At 36.4% G+C, this 23311-nt stretch overlaps 1 protein-coding gene across 4 annotated transcripts in view; it reads right to left on the bottom strand.

Annotated features, from left to right (window-relative positions):
- Positions 1-23311, bottom strand: part of SNX24 (sorting nexin 24) — an 87355-nt gene that overhangs the window by 12257 nt on the left and 51787 nt on the right. The window contains exon 4 of one of the 4 annotated variants that reach the window (XM_033084801.1): positions 3188-3451. The exons of the other annotated variants lie outside the window; for them this stretch is intronic. Coding sequence (XP_032940692.1) covers positions 3203-3451 — 249 coding nt within the window. The 3' untranslated portion in view covers positions 3188-3202. Of the gene's footprint in view, positions 1-3187; positions 3452-23311 lie in introns of those variants that run through there. 4 annotated transcript variants of the gene reach the window in all.

The raw sequence follows: 23311 nt of genomic DNA, 5'->3' as shown, positions 1-23311 counted from the left end.
AGACTAGCCCTTGAAAGATTAGAAACAAAGTGCAAGAACAGATCCTTTGAAAAATACAAATGAAAGGAAGCAGTCAATACAATTTCCTGAGACACTGCTCAAAGGATTGGAGGTTAAGACAAAGCTGGATGAGAAATGAAGAAATCAACAGAACAAAAGGAAAAAAACAGGCAGAAATGAAAAGAAGGGCAGGCCAAGCTAATAATATTATAAAAACTTAGCAGGAACAAGAAAGGTATTTAAAAATAAGTAACAGGAAAAAGTAATACAAAGAATTAATACATCCACTAATGACAGACACAAAATTAGACACCGAATTCAAAATGTGTAAATTGAAGTATTTTTCAGAAGTAATTGAGACGATGTGAATAGTGGTGGTGACAACAAACAGGTTCAGGAATACCTTAGATAACTATATACATATATATATATAAAACTATATATATATATCAGTAAATCCAGAAAATACACGTTTTAGGAAGATACAGAAATTAGGTAGTTAGGTTTGGAGAAGTCTTCTCAAGAGTGCAACGGAAGAGGGTTTCTAAGAAGGCACCCATATTTACAATTACAACACATAGTAGAACTCAGGAACACTGAACATTCAGGAGATGCAAGGTGCCTTGTTTACCCTGCCCTCTGCCACTCCCCCTCCCAAGGCAAGCTCCTACAGGCAGTGCCATGGAGCACCAGGATGCTCACCTGAAACAGGCAGGATCTGAGTTCTCTTACACAACCCCTCAGACCAACACAGTCACTGGTAAATGCCAGAATTTCCTCATAAAACACTCTAGGTACAAACCAGCCACAAGAACTGCACATAGCCCAGTGTTACCAGAAACGCATGTATTTTCCCTGTTCAGGAAGTTTCTGCTGTCCACTACCAGAGCTTTATGAGACACCAGTTATCTATAAATTGCATTTTGAGAAACATCCAATAAAGAGACCACTAAGACAAATAGAAAAGAAAGAAAAAGAAAGAGAGGAAGAAGTCTAAGAAATGTAGTTGCAGACCATAACAGCTGACAGATTTCAAAATTGATAGGTTTTTGTTTTCTGTTGGTTAGGTTCTGCCCTCCTTCTATGCTGATGCTTGTGCATCAGGGAGAAGGTTGCATGGGGAAAAGAGGCAAAATCCTGCAATAGACCTGATGAGGTAATTAAATACTATCATAAATACATAATTTACTCTATGGTGGAAATGTCAATACTAGATTTTCCAAATTTGCAAGTCCTAACCTTCTTCTAAAGTCCTAACCTTCTAAATATCAGGGTTTAGGATATGTTCCTGTCTACTTAGTGTGTGATAACCCTTTCTTAGAATTGTAGAATTGTTTAGGTGGGAAAAGGTCTTTAAGATCAACCCTTAACCCAGCACTGCTGAATCCATCACTAAATCAAGTCCCTCAATGTCATCTCTGTGTCTTTTAAATACCTCCAGGGATGGGTGACTCAACTACTTCCCTGGAGAGCTTGTTCCAATGCCTGACAACCTGTTACTTGAAGGAATTTTCCTTCATATCTGATCTAAACCTCCCCTGGCCCAACTAGAGGCCATTTCCTCTCATCCTGCCACTTCTTATCTGAGAGAGGAGACCAGCCCCCATCCTGCTACAAACTAATTTCCTGTAGTTGTATAGCGATTGGGTCCCCCCTGAGGAAAATTTTCTCCAGGGTAAACACCTTCAGCTCCTCTCCACAGGACTTGTGCTCCAGACCCTTACCCAGCTCCTTCTCTGACCTTCTCTGGATATGCTTCAGTGCCTCAATATCTTTCTTGAATTGAGGGGCCCAGATCTGAATCCAGGATTCAAGATGTGGTGTTACCAGCACCCAGTACAGAGGGACAATCCCTGCCCTGGTCCTGCACAATATTGTGGACAAATGCCAGGATGCCATTGGCCTTCCTGGCCACATGGGCACAGCTGGCTCATGTTCAGACTGTGTTGACCAGCACCCATCTTTCTTGCAGTGAGGGGCTCAAAACTGAACCCAGAATCTGAGGTGGCCTCACCAGTGCCCAATGCAGGGTGACAATCTCTTGGTCATGCTGGCCACATCATTTTCGGTAGAGCCTAGGAAATCATTGACCTTTCTGGCCACATGGGCACAACTGGCTCTCGCTCAGCCTCTGCTGACCAGCACCCCCAGGTCCTTTTCTGCTGGGCCACTTTCCAGCCGCTCTGTCCCCAGCCTGTAGCACTGTTTGGGGTTGCTGTGACCAAAGTGCAGGACCTGGCACTTTTCTGTTCAACTTCATCATCCTGCCTTCAGCCCACCAATCCAGCCTGCCCAGATCCCTCTGCAGAGCCCTCCTACCCTCCAACAGATCAGCACTCCCACCCGGCTCAGTGTCACCTGCAAACTGACAGAGGGTGCACTTGATCCCCATATCCAGATCACGAATAAAGATTTTAAACAGGGCTGTCTCCAACACTGAGCCCTGGGGAACAGCACTTGTGATGGCCATGAGCTGGATGTAACTCCATTCACCCTCACTCTCTGCGCCTGGCCAGAGTTTGCTGGCTGTCCAGCAAAGAGCGTCTGACCAAGACAGGAGGGGCCATTGTGAAACCATCAGCATTCATCACTGTCCAATATAAAGTCAGAATACTCAACACACATTTCCATTTTCCCTTTTTTTTTTAATCCTCATCAAAGCATTTCCATAGTTGAAGTCATAAAACACACAGAAAGGTATTTGCTTGTTACAGTAACAACTCAGCAGGAGTACACTATTCCTTAAAAAATTCAATTTATTAATTTTCTGGATTAACAATGGTGTATAACATATTGTATACAGCTGCTTTAAAACCAGAGAACTAAAAAAATTACAGTGATCATGATGATGGTAACAACAATAATAATTTTAATAATAATAATAATAATAATGGGAATAGAGTACCATGAGAAATCTGGGTATTAATAAAGTGATATGCCTCTACCAGGAAGTTAGTAACTACAATAAGGAGTAGAATTACTAGGAACAAAGATAAACACAACTGAATGGAAATAAATCCATATCACAGAACTGCTGAGATAGAAACAAAGAGACTTTGGTTAGATGGTTACTGACTAGATATTACAATGGAAGAAAAAGACTCAGTTTCAAAACTTACTGCAACCCCTGAAAGGATAGAGTCCACTTTCATTTCCAAAAAGGTTTAAACTGCCCACCCCCACCCCCGCCCTCAAGAAAGCCTTAAAGCAAACTCAGCAAAGATAAGTTGTTACAAGATCCTTTCAAAGATAAATAAGTTGTTACAAGATAGGGAAGGAGAACACAGCTCTGAGTGATGCACATTGGAAAAAATGTAACAAAACAATGATGGACCTCAGAATGAGCATTAGAGATTGTGGGAGTGAGTTGCTGATGGCTATAATAGCATTTCCACTTCTTTTTCGCTCTGTAAGGAATCTCCCACAGCTCTAACTCATTTTGCTGACTTGGCTGAGAAAAAGGAAAGAGGTAGATGTTTGATAAGGTCTGAGGAACTTATCTATGAAAACAAGTCTTGCTTTTCACAAGAATGACAATTTCATGCAAATCTTGTATCAAAAATTTAAAAGTCATCTGAGCACAATTTCCTCATCTGCATGTTTTCTACAAGAGACTGTAAGAAAAATGCTATTCAACTCCACAATAACTTCTTATTTTGTCTCTCTGACATTTTCTTGTCGGATGTTTTGGGTCAGAGTAAACTCTTGAGAAATGATTCTACATTCCCTTTGAAACTAATTAGACTAAGCAGCAGGTAGCCACTCTGAAGTCCAAACAAGAGAATGTAGAAAGCCCAGGGAATTCTCTGCACCTGGGGTTAATGAACTCAATTGTGTCATTTTTGCAGAGGTAAAGCAGGGGTAACATAGCTGACGAAACATGTTTAGATTTATATGGTGGTGGTTTTTGGGTTTTGTTTGTTAGTTTTGAGTGTTGCTAGCCCTTTCAGCACAAAACACAATGTTGAATAACTACTCTAGGCTATTTTGTAGTGCTGGAAGTGTAGCTACAAGGAAATTGCCAAGCTTTATATTAAAAACTCTAAAGCTCACTTAAATTTTAATCAACTTAGCAAGAAAATACATGTTTTGTGCAAGACATTTACTTACCTTTATCAGCAAAAGAAAGGTAAAAATCTGTGTGGGACCTTTTTTGCTTGGGGTTTAGTTAATATACTTAACATACTGAATAGCTACTATACCAACAATTTACTTTGATATCTTAATTCTGTACTTCAGGAGTCAGTTGCTAACACAACAGCAAAGAAGTGCACAGTATATTTTGACCCCTGACAACTCAGAAATGCAGAAAATGAAGAAAAACTGGAGTCAGTACTAACAGTACAGATAGACACCACAGGTATAGAACAAGAATATGAATGTCTTTGTTTAAATTTGTGAAAGCAAAGGGCTTTTTCCTAGCAAGAGAAAACCCTTCTTTAAAACACACACTCTTATCCACGTTCTTTATAGTAACTTCTGTTTGTAAACATTCTTATGTTTCAAGTATTTCCTTAGCCCCACAAGAGAGCAAGATCAAATCAACTCAGAACAATGCAACAAATGCTGTGCTGACAGCATTAGCCATTGATTTAAAAACCTTTGTTTTGTGAAAAAATCACAAAGGTTTGCTTTGAAAAACACTCATTAAAAATGCCTACGATGTATTGGAACCAAAGGTTAAAGACAAAGATTCAGACAATGTCTTCTTGTCTACTTATGCTATAGAAGCATCATAACAAATGGTTAAGATGTAACGACACTCGACCATACGGATATCAAAAAAGCATAGACAGCATTCCCTAAATTACACAAGCAAACTAAATCAATGTCAGAGAAATTTGAATAGATAAAGTAGAAAATTTTTAAACGATAGAGATATGCATCTTTAAATTAAATTCTTGATAAATAGCTACTAACTGTGCTGTGAAAATGTTTTGCTAGGGATCATAACTCAGTCATTATTTTCATTAAAAAGAAATACAGTATAAAAGAAATGGAGGACAGTAGAGCAGTCATAATGGAGTAAATTACTTAATTTTATTTTCCTAAGTAACATAAGAACAAGAAGATGCTTAAGGCTGTCCAAAAGCAACAGTAAGCATTTCCTGCAGTAAATCACTACGGAACAGTCAGGTGGGCAAGAAAGGCTTTATAATGTGTTGTCAAAGCACTTAACTGGTCCAGTTTTGTCACCAAGAGTCTGAATTTAACTCTCATGCTACAACACTTGTGGATCCTGACAGATGGGTTATTTCTACATGAAAGCAGATTGATCGAGGACTGTAACCTGCTCCTCAGTACCACCCACCAAACCACTCTTTCAGGAATAAGACTACAAATTAACTAAAAGGTTTTGTCTTAGAACAAACATGCCTACACTGTATTTGCTGACACCCTCTTCTATCATATATCTACATTTTGTTAAAATCTCCCAAAGAATTAGAGGTCTTGTTCATGCCAAAATTCTGCATTAAATATCTTTCCACATAAATTTTTAGAGAAGGCTGACTTCGTCATGTCTGCATGTATTCCATTATAGGAGAGATCCAGCAGCAAATTATTAAACTCTGTATTCTTCAGTGAAATTAGCTGTTTGCAGAATTAACATATTACAGTATGATTTTTGTCTTTCTAATGAATCAAAAGTCTTTACACAGGTAGGACAAAACAAACATGTATAAATAAAAAAACCCATAGCAGTTAAAACTTGTGGTGTGGAGCTTGTGATACTGAATTCTGTCTGTTTTTAAAATCCTCAGTACTTGCTTGCTCATGGATGCAATCTGCATCAGGAATTAATGTCATCAGAAGTGCCAGAACTGGATAAAGTAATTCCCTTTCTCTGCAAACACAGAAATTCTGATTTTTGTTTGCACAGGTCTTCAACGTTTTTCTTGTTAAAAAACCCAGTACTCCAAAACAACCCTCAAAACCCCCCATCCTTCCTTTTTTCACTCCTGCCACCCTGGCAAAAAACCTCACCTCCCTTCCAGAGAAATGAGCATGCCTTGTTACACGCTGCTCTGTAACTATAGGAGCAAATCAATAGCAGCTGAATGCCATCTGCTTCGGGCAGCAGAACAGCACCAAAAGTGTGAGCAATGCATCTTCCCTTATTGAAAGGTTATTTTATGCAAGTAAACAATTCATCGTCTTCTTGCACGCTTGATGCTCATTTACCACTTTTGATCAATAAAATATGCAAAACAACAAAAAAATTGAATCCTAAGAGTAGTTCTGATGCCAGTGTGATAGGTAATCAATACCAGGTCTCTGTTCAGTAAGGCAGCCAGTAGGGTAACTCCTTTATTGTATGAACCCAGGAGAAAGTGTGGAAATGTGTTCTCGTTACCTATAAAATGCAATAAGAGCAATGAGAAACAATTTCTATCCTGGAAATTTAAAAATAAAAATAGGAAAGGAGAGCCACTACTTTAATTTTATTTTCCCCTAACTATGCAAAGGTTAGTAATGTCAACTTGCTTAATCATTTCTTGCAAAGAATTTGCTGCTACTGTGTTGACAGAACTTCAGTATCATTAACACAGATATTTGGTTAAATTGTAGTCATTACAAGACATACTTTGGACGACAATTCCTCTTCCTTCAGAAGCTGCTCTACCTTATTAAGCCTCAGTTTTCAATGTATTTATGGTTCAGGTGAACTCAGTTTTTCTGTTAAAAACAAACTGCTATGGGAATTTCTTCTGCACAGTGTTTCTTTTAGTCAGACCACAAACTGCCTTATTACATTAAGCCTCCTGACAATTGATTCAAGCAGAATACTTCTCTCCCAACAAAGAAAACAACATCATTTTTACAGATACTGCAGAACAAAATCTCCAATTCAAACAGTTTCCTAAAATAACATAAAATACTTGAAATAACAGCTGCTACCCAAAAATTTTCTTTAGTGTACCAGATACCCTAATATTTTAAAAAAATACTAAAACTACTACTCTCTAAGAGCAATTTTGCAGACTGTATCACAAAGCCACAAGTTAACCTGCACAACCATTACTCTGATCTGCACTTAACACCAAATTGTCTTCAATCTTCTTTCCTGCATGTCTTTAGAAACAACTATTTGGGTGTGTGGCCTTTACATACATTTGGTTATTTGAGCTGCAAAATAAGCTTGATATTCTTCTATAGAAGAGTATGTTATGCAGGGCTTCCATTTAAGAGAACTAATCGGTACAACATTTTTAAAAAAAACCAAAACCCTAAAACCTTGACTTTTTAGATATTTGCAATGCAGACATTTTCCAATGCGTAGGTCATAGGCTTTGAGAAAAGTCCTATTAAAGAGAAACTAAGAAATACTGAATAAAACTCAATTTTACCAAAAGATTATAGCCAAACTGGCAGTCAAGTAGCAGCGCTTCTATATAGGAAAGGAAAAAAAATCTTTTCATAACAGTTCAGTTCTCATTATTATTGCAAAAAGGAGACAATACTGAAGAATGTATCTGTAAATCAACATATATAGAATTTTCAAGGTCATTACTGGTAATTAAAAAAGAACCATGGGGAAAAAGTCCTTCTGAATAATCAATGAAACTTACTGAATGCAAGATAGATTTGGGTTTAGGATTTATTTAAATCTGTTTAGGTTTAGATTTAGAATTAGAATTAGAGGCAGGTTTGTTAGCAACAGTTCAAAATTTTTCTTTTATAACTTTGTAAGACCCCAAGCATTAGTAGTGGTAATAAGTAATTGCTCCTTCTGTATAATGTAGCTCGGATCATGTTCCTCCTGCATTCCTTCTTCAAAAATGCTTATGAGTTTATATGAACTTCAGTACATGGCTTGCACACATTTATAGAAGCCAAAACAACTTTGATCAAATTAATAATACAGAACATAGTAGTGAAAGTACAGTAGCTTGGAGTCAATGACCCAACTAGCAGCAAGGGTATAATTTAAAGTCAGAAATTTCCAGTGCATGCACCGTTAGCCACAGTGAACCTGTTACTGCTCTAAAGGGAATTGTTTGCCTCTTATTAGATTTTCTACAGCACAGCCATAAGTGATAAATGTACTGCTGTACTCACTGTCAAGTTAATCAATGCTGCCAAAGTTTTGTTGACCTAACAGTAATCCATAAAGTGAGCAGCATTTTCTCTATCCCTATGACATCTCGGTCCTCAGTGGGGATACAAATCTTACAACAGCTTCTCAAAAAAACCCCAAAAAAACCAAAAAACAAAACAAAGCAAAGCAGGGAGAAAAAAGATATTTTCAAAATTCTGTCTTTAAATTAGCAGACTGTGAGAATGCCTTGCTTCTCTGACAAAATGCTTTAAAATGATGGCCATACAATGGAGTCAGTTTGATGGCTAAAATACTAGTAAATGGATGACTTCATGGAGGATAGAGCCTTGTTTACTAAAAAGAAGGTAAATAACAGCTTCATGAGTCTTTCAAGGAAACAGTTGTGAACACGATTTACATGTAACTATAGATTAGTGCACTGGTTGGAACAGAAAACATTGCAGCAATTCTGAAGACAGTAATGTGAAAACAATAATAAAAAATCACCACCAATAAAACTTGTCTATTGCTGTGTCCAGCTGTAATTCACAGTCCATGAGAGGCATCACCACTAGAAAGAAGAAAAAGTCAGGAAACAATCCTTGGTAGAACAAGCTGCTCTATAAACAAATTGCTGCCATGCTCTCACAAGCAATTATAGACATATGAAATATGAATTGCCATTGATTTTTCTTCTAGAGGTCACTCTGCTCCATGTTTTACGCAGTCTAGGCATTTATTTGGGTGGCAAACTGACAAGTTTTTACAGAATTAACAGAGCAATGTAATCCTTGCTCTATCACAGGTACTTCATTATGGTTCTATTCCTTGACACTTGTCCCTCCCAAAACTCACCAGCAAGGGAGTCCTTAATAAAGGTAAGGAACGATGCAATTACTTGTGAAAAGAGACCATCCTAACTTGGTCAGTGAATGCCTATTTAACTTTACTGTGCTGATAGCACACAAGCAGCATCGTCACACTATAGCAATTCTGTGGATAATGTTCTGATTTGAGAAAAAACTCCCCACATTCTTGTTATTGAAAGAGGGATGATTTCTCCAAAACAGAGAAAAAATGTTGCAATTTAGCTTGCTAACAGAAGCAGAAGAGCTATCCATATTTCTGTTAAAAATTATAATAACATTAGATTACTGCAAGAATGCCAAGATGTTCTCTATAAATCCCATATTTTTGATGTTATATTCTCACTTAGCGATTACTTGATGTTCCTCACTCAGCTACCAGAGAACTACTTAATTATGGTCAGTAAACTCAACAAATGAGGTTGAAATCGAGATCACAGATTAATGAATCATATATTCTGCCACTTTAGACAGCAATCTTCCTTATTTCTATTAATCACTTTGGCACAAATATTTGGTCTCCATATTTCCCACACAAGAAGAATTAATAAAAAAATTCTGTGTTGCACTCCTTCTTCCCAGTGCTTAGTCTTTTTCTGAAGGCTCTCGTTTACCTTACAAGAAAGTTTTAGCTGAATCTGAATCTAGGTAAAATTGTTATTTAAGCCACATTTCTTGGGGTTTCAATGAAAAGGCAGAACAGTACTATATACAATGGTACAGAGAGGTTAATCAGATTCTAGACTCCACAACGAGCAAATAAAAGTGAGTATGCCACCAGATGTGGATGTAGTGTAACGGTTCAAAAAGGATTTATAGTAGAACTGGAATCTACAAAAAACCTAGCATTATCTGTTGACTGGCCACAGAGATTATCTTCAATACATGATCATCAGAAGACAATGCTTAAGTGACACATAGATTGATTAATAAAGTCAAAGGGTGAAAATTAAATTTCAGGGGAAAAAACCCAAAATATAAAAAGGTTGGATGACGGAGAGCTGAAAGAATTTAAAGTTGAAAGAATCTGCTATAGATATAAAAAAGATAATATGGTGGTTATAACTGGGAAATATGCTACAGGAAAAATAATTGACATGTCTCCATACTCATGGTAATAAACCCAGTCTTGTCTGATGATAGACTCCTCTTTGAATTCCTTAGTGAACATCACTGCTTCATAAAACAGACAAAAATAATTGACAAACTGGAAAGAAATGGATTCTTTTTGGAATTTTTTTGTCACTTAAAATTTAGGTTGAGATGTCAAGCCCGGCTGCTGGACCTCTTCACTGAAATATTGCCTGTACTTTAATAATACAGTTCCTGAGTATCTGCACTAAACCACAGTTATCAAGAGCCTTCTATAGCATTAGAGGGCAAATTCATCATAAACCTCACTAATCTTTATTTCTAATACTACAAAAAGACCCTAATATTTTTGCGGTAACTTGCCCTTGCAGTACATGTTCTTGTGATTCTAACACTTAAAGCCAGATAACTAATTTAGGTCACATAATTAAACTTGTCTGAATTTGATTAATTATTAAAAAATCCCCATGTAAAGCAGGTGAGCACTATTGCGTAGCATTTAAATATAATATCATTAGAGAAACACAGATTGCTTCTAAATTGTGAAGTTGTACAACTGCTGCTGTTCAAAACTATTAGCAGTATCACTGCTTGACCTTGACTGAGTTCAAATACACAGAGAAACGTCTGATGGGATGATGCAGAGATGGCTGCTTAAATGTTGCTGGTTGCAAGACCGTAGACTCTGAATTCTGTGCATGGTCTTTGTTCCTGCATACTGTTCTGTGGCTTTGTGAATCCTTTTTTAAAATTAGAGTTACATCAGGAACCTTTCCCACTGAACTGTGTGTGAGAGCTGGATCCCACACTGAAAGCGCACTTGAAGATCTGGATGCCTTGACATCTGAAGAAACTTGGAGAAGTTCCACTAACTTCCTCATGATTTTTTGGAGATAATCTGAGTATTTTTCAGAAGCCAACAGTAGAAGGAAGCTGGTCAGAAGACCATGGTTACATAGAATACAACTGTGATCTTATTCAGTTGTGACTTGCCAGTAAGGACACAAAGAAAAATACTGTATATTACCTGTATTCAAGGTCCTATGTGTGTTAAAGCATGTCTGCTATCATCAGCTCATGAGCTTATATGACACCATACTATATCATGGTTATGAATGATGAATTCCTCTAATGATGATGATATTCCAGAAATAAAAAAAATATTAAGCTCAAAAAATGGAGGATTAACTCCCCCAGTCAGATACACATAACTGGAATGACATTTTCTCAGAAGGTTTTATTGGGAAAGTTATAACTGACCTTTTCATTTTCCTAGAATAGATGTACCCAGTGGGTTGCAACAGCATAAGAAATAAGATTTTTATCCAACCATTTTAAAACTGTAATTCTGCAAAAGCCGATTCCAGCCACACTGCTGCGGTAAAGGCCAGAGATGCACCTCACAAACTGATGCGCTAAGAGAGCAGTTTTAGAAGTTGTGGTAGCTGGTATATTTGTGCTGTCAATTTACAGGAATTATGCCAACACATAGAACAGCAATATAACTTATCTAGCCAAGGTAGTTCTGTAAAAACTGACAGAAATTAGTCTATTTCATGTTCCTTCTTCTGGATGGAGTACATTACTCTGAAGCAGAATATCTACAATAATTATCAACAAGCAACAAACATGTAAAACCTTTTTTTACCATATTAATGCTCAGAGCTGTTAAGTTTATTTCTAGATCTAAGGTGTCAGAGAGACTTTCTTCTCATGATGATATCTGCACTGTCAAAATGCTGACACGTAAGGAGAACATCCAGGTGCTTTTTCTGTGTTTTATCATTAAGAGAACTATCCAGAGGACCCACATGTAGAATGATGTTTACACCATGTGGACCAATGCAATTTGGCATGCACAGGCATCTGAAAGAAAAGATCCAAAAGGTCTAGATACATAGGAACACAAACCTGCAGTAAAGGGGAATCAAAACACAGCGTGTAGGCTAAGTATCTACCAAACACAGGGGTTACTGATTATTAATATAAGCAAAGCACACTTGGAAATTACTGTGTCTACAAACACAAGTGTTGAAGTATTTGCAGGGCTTTCTTACGCTTTAGATGCAATTGAAATAAATCTTGTGATGGTTCTGAGTTGTATGATCTGTGATTTTTTTTTTATTTCTATATCACATATAAAATTTTCCTTTGAGCTTAGTGGCTACTCTCAATTCTATTTTGTCGCATCAGTGCTTCTTACTGCTTTATGTAAAATTTGCATTCATTGATAATGTTGGTTCAGTCTAACTGTTATACTGAGCTTTGAACTAATTGCTCTCAATTAATCTGTTCCACTCTTTGATAGCTTATTTATCAGATTGGGAAAGATAGATTTAATGGTGCTTGCTGGAAACAAGTTCTTTAATTGGAAATACCTGAGTGCTTAGCTCACTTCGTGCTCCAGCAATTAAGGACAATTTGGAAAAGCGTTTTTCCCCCTACTTGATTAGATATCCAAAGAAGCAGACAAAACAAATGACAACACCACCTAGCAATATTGGTTCAAATAAAAGCCCAGCAGCCAAATTACTTACTATGAGAAATGTGAACCATCCCCATCAATTCCAATGCTGTGTTACATTCATTTTGCTGTATCTTCACCTCCCAAGTAGGTAAATGGCAAAATTTCTTTCAAAATGCATAGGTCTATGCCTGCCTCTATACAATTATCCCTTTCCACAAATAAGCCAAATCAACAGAAGAAATTATTTTTCTTGATTAAGCTCCCACATTTCTCTTGGGATGAAACAAAACAAACAATTAATCTTTCCTTATTTGTTCTCAGAAGAACCTGCATCCCTTAAATGTACAATAACCAGGGTACCTGTGGCAGGCAGTCGGCAGCAATTAGGCTTGTGCTGAAAACGAATGGACTAGAGTCAGAATGCCTAATCTGCTGAGAGTTTCTACAGGAGGGCAAGGTTAGACCAGGAAAATTCCCTTGCTGTGGAAACACTGTTAAAAATTACCACCTGACTTCGGCATAATTAACAAGGTTTGGGAATTTATATGAACTGAGTAATTGAAAAGAATTAGCAAGAGATATATACATTAATCTTCGCCAGTTACAATATGCCTAATGAAATTAAAGGTTCTACTTCTGCTTCATGCTTTGTTTCTGCAAACTTCTTTCATCTACAGAAGAAAAAGTATATTAAAGACAATTATAATTATGAAATATTGAAAAGAAAAAGTACTACAAGCCTCAACTTCTACATCAATACTTCTTGAAAATTTTCTTATATATAATTCACAGTATTTATCATAAGTGTATCTTGAAGTTTTCTATTTTAATGTCCATATTTTCAAAGTCTACAGGAAAAAGTCATATCAGAGTTATAAATGTAGGCATCATTCAATAATGTGTATTTGTTTGCCAATGTACCTTTACAGAAATCCAAGCCTGTCTCAGTCAAAATACTCTGCAATGAGTAAGTTTAGTGTAAAATGAACTTTTTTACGCATAACTGAATCTATATTATATTTGGACAACAGAGACAATAAGCAGGTGGAAAAAAAGAAAGACAATCAATAGTGATGTGGATAGAGACAGACAATGTTAGAGAAGATAACAAGCATTTGTTATTCTCCTAAGCCACCCATGACCACAGGACCTTCTCCCCGTAGTTCACACTGAAATCCTTCAACATCTTTAAGAAAGGAGACATGTAAGACTGCATAAATGCCAAGAAAAGGCAGCACACGCAGACACATGGGAATTATATCTAATGCAGGAGCATTCAATTTACTGTAGAACCAAAGGAGAAGGCTCACTGACCACCCTGCCACAACCTATCTGAAGAAGATTATTCCTCTTCCTCTGCTCACCTCCCTTAGCTGCTGATAGACCAGCTCTCATGTTTTGCTTAGCAGTCCTTCTTGAGAAGAATTCTTCTGTTCCTATGCTCCTTCCTTTCAACATCTAAAGCAGAAGGCAAGAATTACTACTTATTTATTTCAGCATCTTTCTGGTAACCCCCTGTGATTAGTTCCACAGCTTGTTGGGTTTTGTTTGGGTTTTTTTTATTAGAATGGTCTATGTCAAATGATACAAACAATATTGGACAATGAAGTTATTATAGCACACTAGAATCAAGCTTTAATTCAGCTTCTTTATGTATAAGGATTTATTTAACATTGATTACACATGTAGCACAATGCTACTACTTTTTCCTCCAGAACAAGTTCTTCATCCAAAGCACATAATAAATGGCTCTGTTTTTCAGCTTACATTCTATATTTTGTTTTCTTCCTCTGGCTTCCAAACACAGCCTGTGCCTTATGTGAAGATTCAAATCTCTAAAAAAAGAATTATTTGCTTCTTCATGAACATTTTTCCTCTGCCCTCATGTGCAACTTATAAATGTGTAAAGAATATTAATGGTGGATCTTCACTCACACAAAAAGTGTATGAAGAAGAATGCTACCAGATTGCAAAAAGTCAATACAATCTAAGTATAAACTACATTCTAATTTAGTGCTGTATGCTACTGAACAACCTTAACAAAACATAGTGTGTTATACTACATAAGCAATAATAAAATACTCCTTCAGAAGAAAATAAGTTTATCCCTTCATTAGCAATTCATTAACTTTACAGACTAATTTTGAAGCAAAAGCCCTTAAAATTTATCTTGCTTTGAAAGTCCAATTTAAAAAAGCAGTAATCATTTTTACATGTAAACATAAGAATTACCTTATCTAAAACAGTACAGAATAGGAACTGAAAATATGTTTAAAATGCTATGGATTGATAGCATTTTCAAAAAGATGGGGGAAACCTGAGTCTTTTTACCAAACTTCAGGTGGTGGTAATAAGACTGCAGGAATTACTGTGCCCTCCTCCCTTCTTTACTATAATGGACAAGAATTTTTTGACTTCCCTCCACCTTCCTCAAAGAGCTCAAGTAAATCTATTAAATATCTATTAAGGAAAAAGAAAATTTATTTCCTACATGTCAAATGTGGAGCTGCATTCAGGATCAAATTTTCTTTCAGAACAGCTAAATGAATTATCTCATCCTTTCAAAGGATTTAGAAGGAATCAGGGCAGTTAGAACACTCAGCAGCAGACTACAGGTGTGTGCCAGCCTTTGAGTTTCAATATCCCTAGTTTGCTTTCATAGACTTAGAGAACTTAATTTCTTCCTCTCTCCTCTTAAATATTTTCCAGTTATTCTGAGCATGTGCAGTCATGACAAAGACCATCTCTCACTGTATGGAAATGAATGATTAGTACACTTTGATGTTCATCTTAGTTTGGGCAAATGTAGATAATATAGTATCATTATGATAAACAGTATAATGAAAAGAGAACAAGCACTTAGACATGGTTTCTAAACCTGTCACAACTACTAATGTAAATTCTGTGCTTAACTGAATTAAAACATATTTTGATCACCTCTAACATGCAAGAGTAAAATGTGAGAGTTCATGCAGCACAATTCTATACAGCAAAAATAAACAGATTATTGAAAATGAAGGAAAAATATTAAACATAAATCACAACATAGCATAAGTTGAAAAGCAAAAATTTAACTCCTAAAACACAAGGCAGGTAATTTTCTGAGCACACTTGAAAAATGGTTCAAATAATTCTTCATAAATCTCTGCAGACAGACATTTTTAATAAATGGGTCTCCTTTAAATTATCTACAAAATTATTTTGCTTCCCTGTTTTCTTTGGCTTTCTCCTTCCTTTTAACAAATATGCAATCCTGCATGTGTCAGGCACACTTCTTTAAAATCCACAGCCATCTAAACCAAGCCATGTATCTTTACGACCAAAGAAACACATATGCACAACAGAATTTTAAAAAAGCCAGTTGCAGCAATGATGGATTTAAGTTATTAACCGATCAAAAAAAGATGGATGGTGGTCTGCTTTTCTTAATCTACATCATCATCTAGATCTATTTAAGGATATGTGGTACACTAACAAACTTAGTTAAGGTTTCGATAAAATCAGTAGAATAATCTGCCCTGTTACATTGAGACTGTATCGATCAATAAAATCACTTGTACTAGGAAAGTACTGTTAAGTACTGACAATCCCAGCCATTAATATTATTTAACACTCTGCTCACAATCTTTAATGAGGACAAAGAACATTTTGTCTTTTTATACTTATCATACCATTGCTTTTAGAACTCCTTACAGGAGCTGTTCAGCCTCGATTGCTGCACAGTAAATGGAGTTAAAGAGACAGAAGACACTGAATAATTTTGGATAATGGAGAGAATTTTCAATGTGATTAATAGGTGTGGGTGATTCACCAGACTTTCCTGCAAAACATCAGTTAAATCTTATTTCACTGAATCAAAAATTTTTTTTGCAACTTTCTAATGCTAGACCCTTTCGTCTCAGCATATTCACCTGCATTTAAAATAAAACTGGTTTCCAGAAACTGCAATCAGGAAGATAAGCATCTGTTCTGGACTTGAGGGGAATTTTTTTTCTGCAAATAAGCCACTTTGATCTTAAATTAGTTAGAGATAAATCCTAACAGTGAATGTGCACATAGGACAAAGGGAAGCACTGCCTCTGCAGAAACCTTTGTGGTGCCTAACGAAGGATACAAGGAAGTCAAAGAGTTTTCTATCCAGTTCCTGCTCTCAGACATGGGGAATGGTTAAACAGAAACACAGTGGGAAAAAAACCCACAGGTCAGACACACATAGAATAATGCGGAGGAAAAAAAATAAACCCACATTTTGCACAAAACTTCTATAGCTTAAAATTTCAACCTCTGTATTCAGCTTTAAAGTATATACAACCAATTACCTTGCATGTGTAAAGCATTTGGTCTGAAAAAGCATTAGTCTTTACAAGTGGCTTTGCACAGTCACATCACCTGCATACTTCATCCATCCATCTATCTATCTATCTATCTATCTATCTATCTATCTATCTATCTATCTATCTATCTATCTATCTATCTATCCATCTATCTATCTCTCTCTATAGATAGCTCAATGATACAAATATGTCTTCTCAACCATACAATTAACTCCTTTTCCTTTTTGCATAGTGTTCGTGATACATACAGGACTCAGTTCTTGAAAACACGTTAATGTTTAAACAAATCTAATGAGTTGAAACACAACCATGTTTCTAATCACTTTAAGGATTATATAAGGAAGGTCATTGCTTCAGACCAAAGATCCATTTAGCTCTGTATCCTATACCTCAAAATTGCTATGAATGGATACAAAGGAAGAGTGTAATTCTTCAAAACAAAATCAGCTTCAGAAGTTATTTCCTATTAGGGGACCTTCTGTGCTTGATATAGGCTATCCCATCACATACCTTTCCAGTCTTCCAATTGAACTAACTCAAAATTTTGTGCTCATAACACCCTTTGGTGAGGGTACACAGGTATATGGGAACAATTAAATGCTTGATACAGAATGGATTTTTGACAATATAAAGAAAGAAAAATTGTAATGAATGGACGTAGAATGGATAAATGTGATGAATAGGAACTGCACAGAAACAAAATTTAAATACTTGAAAGATCACTGAATAGTTCTAAGGTCATTTTGCCGTTGCATTTCCATATTAAACAGTAAGCAACTTGATTAATTTTCATTGGGCAAAGCCAATAAAATGTCTCATAGAAGTGCACATATCACGCACAGAGATCTCAATAATTCCAAACATCTCCAACAGCACCAGTTCAACTCTTCAGACATTACACATGTAACATCAAAAACTGTTCCACTTAGAAAGCACTTACAGATTACATCTGATCCTAGAGATCTATATCAGCTTAAGTCACGATCAAGATTTTCCTGTCTTTATATGAAGTCCTAGTTTTTGATCTGCTTAGGAGAGCTCAGATAACTACCATGGGACTATTTTTACCTCTACTTCACAAAGAGAAGAGAAAACAATGAAAAAACATGTACATCACCAAGGACTTTTTCTCCCCAAATAAATTTCTTTTCTTTCCTGATCCTACTCCAAAGCTCTGAGGCAGTATTTCAGCTGTAGTTACAGAACAGGTGTATTTGGCTATTGAAAGGCAAAGCTCTTGCAAACACACCATGAGGAGTACTTGCACACTGGCATCAGGAGCCTAGATGTGCGGTCTTAGAGCAGAGATCTCTTCAGTCTTCTTGACAATGGACAGGGTTCTAAATGGCTGAGTTTGCATTCCTTCTTGTTAGAATAGCAAGAGGTCAAGAGAAATTGAATCAGTTAAGCAGTGAAAAACTGATGAAACTCCCCACGAGGTGATGGAAAACTCTTTTTCTTCACAATTTGATAAAAAACCCTGAGAAATCACATTAACACGGCCCTCAGAATGATAGTGAAAAGAGGCAACAACTGAAGCTCAAGGAAAGCACAGTTCTTATCTCTGCCTGAATATGAAATGCAGTATTAGGTCTGAAATGCTCTGCAATGGAGTTTTCAAATCAACAAAAATAACCTTTCAGTATTTTTTAACTGAATCTAAAACTTTTGTGAAGTAACATCACAAAATTAGACCAACTTAAAAGAAAATAGTATAAAAATTTTGTCCTAATTTCTATGTCCAGTCAGAAAAGGTTATTTACTTATTTAAACTTTACCACAAGTAATCTTGTATCAATGCTTATTGAAGTAAATAAAGAAAATCACAGTGGTCCATGAAGAAATGACATCTTGAGCAAAATTTTCTGTATTGACAGTTTTTCCTCTGCAGTCTAACTAACTACAGAAATAGCTCATTCATTCCCATTTTTTGCAGTTGTGGTTGAATTGTTCCCCCAAAAAAGAGTAAAAAAATGCAATATAATAATGTGTGCTTTTCTTCTTTATAGTTCTGATGAGCTTACTCATACAGCAACTACACATTCTTCATTACATTATTACATCCACTGTTTTCCTAACTCCACCCTGCTGGAAACTAAGACAGCTAAGGAGTATAGGATTGAGTTTTAATTTCTTAAGAGTAAAATCATAATAGATATGGCTTTACTTATGTTTTTCAGGAAGGACTGGTAGTTAAAATATTTTTAAAGAGAATTGCATTCTGAAGAATACTGAAATATAGGTCAAAGTGCTTCTCAGATCTCCAGATTATTTCCTTAAATGGAAAACAAATCTCTAGTCCAGTTTCATAAGTGCCATAATTCATTTTTAAGATTTGGATTCCTGAAACTGCTGGAATGTTGAAGTTCATCAAGTCTTCATGTCTCACAGCCAAGGAGCACTTTAACCAATCTTATCTCCAGGAATCAGGACTGTTCTCTTTGTAAAAAGTTCAAGAATAAATAAAAGGCAAGTATGTTTTCTTGACCTCAGCCAAGAGAGAAATATTAGCTCTACATATTAACTCTGGTTAGAGACGTATGTACATAGAGATCCTACATATATACAGAGTACTTCAGAAGGTCTACAATTCTCTGTTTTATATTAGAGCCTTGCTAGTCACAAGAAGAATTTCTTCAGGTCACCCAGACCACATGAAATCAGTTAGTACCCTGAAACTAATAAAAATATGGGCCTCCTTCAAAATCTCTCCCTATAAGCAAATTATTTCAGTGAGGACTAGCACCAGCTACCAAGCCTCATGCTGAGGTGTGGGTGAATTCTGTTAACGATGCTTGTTATCTTGTCGGACTGATGATATCAGCAAATGATGAGATTTCTTCAGCCCAAGGGAGTTAGAAAATATCTATTCCATTGAACTTTAAAAAGCAGACCTGTCAAAGAGCAAGTCCCTGGGGCAGACAGACTGGATGGCAATAACATCCAATGTCAGCTTACTGGGACAAGGATATGACCTAACACCAAATGAGCAGGTGGCTAGATCAAATTCTTCCCCATTACCAATTCACAGGAAATAAGCTCTGTAAAAGCTGCTCCTCCAATAGTATATCATATCAAATGTATTTGTAACAAATCTGATCCACAGCTGCATCTGTTCTGATAGCCAGTTAGATAAGATCACCTCCAGTACCCTTCTTCAATGTTCAAATAAGATCCCAACTACCCGTTCACTTGGTCCATCTACAAAATTACTTCCTGAACTTAGACATAGTAAAAACTGTGGAAGAGGGAGTTTTCAATTTAAATAAACATACCAACTGGATTATTTCTGTATTGCTTTGTGATAATAGTCAGTCCAAAATTGGACAATGGATGAAAGAAAACCCAAAGAAAACAAACACCATCCAGAAGCTACAATGCTGGTTATCAGCCTGGTCCATCACCTTCCACACTTATATTCACCTTCTGGTACTTTCAAGCAAATACATTTATCTACACTCACTATTATGAGGAGTCACAGACTTTCAGGGCAGCCATTCTCAAATTACAGGCACCTTATACAACCTGCTACTTAAAATCCTTATCTTCTACCTTTCTTCAACACCAAGTTCCTCATGAAGCTCATCAAGAGAAGATACTTCTAATCATAGATAAATATTAAGTTCAAATCTTACTGCAGACTAAAACTGCTACCAAGGGAGAGTTTGTCAGCAATAGTGTAACCCAGTGATTTACTTACAAATTTTAAACCAAAACCACCTGGATTCTTATTTCTGCTTTACAGCAAGCTACAAGCTCAGATATACAAGTAAGTAACTATAAAGTTACCTAATTGATGGTCACCACAAGATAATAAAAGCTGGTTTAGTGCTCTTCTACTGGCAGGAGCAGCCATTTGGAGATTTAAAGGAGAGAAAGGGGAGACCTCATTTTCAACATCCTCATGAGGGGAAGAGGAGGGGCACTGATCTCTTCTCTGTGCTAAGCAGTGACAGGACCTGACAGAATGCCCTGAAGTTGTGCCAGGGGAGATTCAGGTTGGATACCAGGAAAAATTCTTCACCCAGAAGGTGGTTGGGAACTGAACAGGCTCCCCAGGGGAAGCGGTCACAGCAGCAGCCTGACAGACCTCAAGAAGTGTTTGGTCAGTGTTCTCAGGCACATGGTGCAACAACTGGGGGTGTCCTGTACAGGGACCAGGAGTTGGACTCAATGATCCTTGTGGGCCTTTCCAATCCAGTTTATTCTGTGATTTTCTTATTTAGCCAAGACTAAATCAGCTCAACTTAAGTCCTTTGTGCTGTAGTTCAACATCATGCACAGAGACATTTACCATGATAAGCAGAGTAGCAATAGCTTATTTCTTCATAGTAATTTGCTTGAATGTTTGGGGCCACAATCTGTCATTCACTTATCTTTGCATCTGTTTCCTCATTAATAAATTAAACATAATCCTTCTTTCCTCTTGTCAATCAGTTGATTGTTCTCAGTATTCACAACGACTCTGTAAATATTATTATATATAAAGTTGAATTACAAAGCATATTAGTGCTTCTAGTCAATTGTTTCACAGTAGAAAAAACAAAAGTTGCACATTCCAGTCAAACTTGTAAAATATTAAAGTCTTACTTAAAAATAGGGTAAAATTAATCATTCTTTCAAAATTCCATTTAGATTGATCTATTATAACAAGAAAAAGTCCTGACCCAACCTTTCAAAACCAGAAGTAAAATAAGCAGTCTTGTGACACAATTATCTGGCAGTGGCTTCTGACACATTAAAAACAATTACATTTTGTAGCTCAAAATTTAATAATACTTCATTTATTTGTAATTTTGCTACTCTTCAGAAAGATATAATGAAATGTTTCTGAGCTCCTGCCCGTCCACTCCCAGAAATAAACAACCTGTGCTGAAAGGATTTAAAAGGGCGATTTCATCATGAAAAGGTCACAAAGAACTAACAAGGTCCTCGCAACTGCAGCACCTTCTGTCTTAGACAGGGGAATGTCTTCCTTTCTTTACTACTTAGTAGAGAGTGATTCTACTACTCTCATTTCATGTCAATATTTTTATATGCATTTAATTATAGACAACTACTTAATTAAAAATATGTTAACAACCCAACATGGGTTAGATCATGTCAGGTACAGGGCTGTATTTGACACCCCTCTGCATGGCATCCATGTAATAGTTCAGTATTTGCATATGTTTCTGGCTTGTTTTATACAAAACAATTAATGAATGGCACGGTTTCATAACAGTTTATCTGCTGCACCAATGTCTGGCTACAAGCACCACCATTGATTAGTGACAGTACTAGCCAAACACCTGAAAACATATTTGCAATATTTTACATACACAGTGTTAAATAAAAACCTGATCATGTCTTTTGAAATTGTAGTATACTTCTACACTGTGCTTTGGTAAATGCTTGGCGCTATTAAAAACAGCTCATAACTGAAGTGTCTTAGTGTGAACTTTTCGTTATCTAGAAGTAGGCTCTAATTATCTTAAAAGTTAAAATTTCACTGGTGATTAATACTGCTTTTTATTAGCAGAAACAGAAATTAATTACTTTGACAAAAGTATTAATGACTTCTCTTCTTGTTTAAATTAGCATGCATATCAGTAAGGACATAACTTAGAGGCTTGTCATGTTTTAAACAGATGATGCCCAGCAGTTCCTTCCAACCTAAACCATTGCATGTTGCTATGATAGTCAACAGCAGCAGAATAGACGAAGAGTTAACTAAATGTGCAAGACTGCAAAAGAACAAGAGTTGACTAACTCTTCCAGTAGGGGGAGATGTTCTTTTACAGTTTATCAGCAATTAAAAAGTGATAACCAAATTACCTCTCTACCTTTTTAAGGAAATCAGTTGTTCAAGACAAATTGGTTTATGTGCCTCGGTAGTGATTATGTCCAAAAGAGAGTTGTATGGAAACCAGAAAAAACAAAAACTCACTGCAAGTAGCTGATGGGAGTTAAAATATAAGACTTACTTTTGCCTTCCTCCCAAAACAATTGTTTTGACACATTATTTCTACGATTCCCTTCAGTAAAACAGCACTTGCATTAGTGCACCTGAAAGTGCAGTGAACTGGGAACATGTTTAGAGTAACACCTTCATCTAGCATTGCCACCAAAGAAACACCTGTGAACCTACTCCATAGGCCATTTTTTAAAGCAATCATGGTGACAAAAGAAATTCCATTTGTTAAAAATGAATGGGATTTATTCCTGATATATTTAGATTTCTAAACAACTGCATCATTCCTGAAGACTCTTTTTATTGTCTTTTACATAATCATGACCCATCTAGTAGAACCTAAGACTTAAAATGCAAATGTCCAAACCAAATGATATTAATATGAGATGACAGGTGCCTATTTCAGCTAGAGGAACAATTAATACACAGGCATGTATATCAGAGTGATATGAATTGGATGAACTGATGCTTCTCTAATCTGTCTAAACAGAGGTGAATTAAATAAAGTCTCCTTATAATTTTTCTGCAACATTTTTGCTTGGTATAGTCAGGACAACT

The sequence above is a fragment of the Catharus ustulatus genome, chromosome Z (assembly GCF_009819885.2).
Source record: "Catharus ustulatus isolate bCatUst1 chromosome Z, bCatUst1.pri.v2, whole genome shotgun sequence".
In the NCBI taxonomy this organism is placed as follows: Eukaryota; Metazoa; Chordata; class Aves; order Passeriformes; family Turdidae; genus Catharus; species Catharus ustulatus.
Note: the sequence above shows the minus strand (reverse complement) of the source record. Positions and strands in the feature narration are given on the sequence as shown.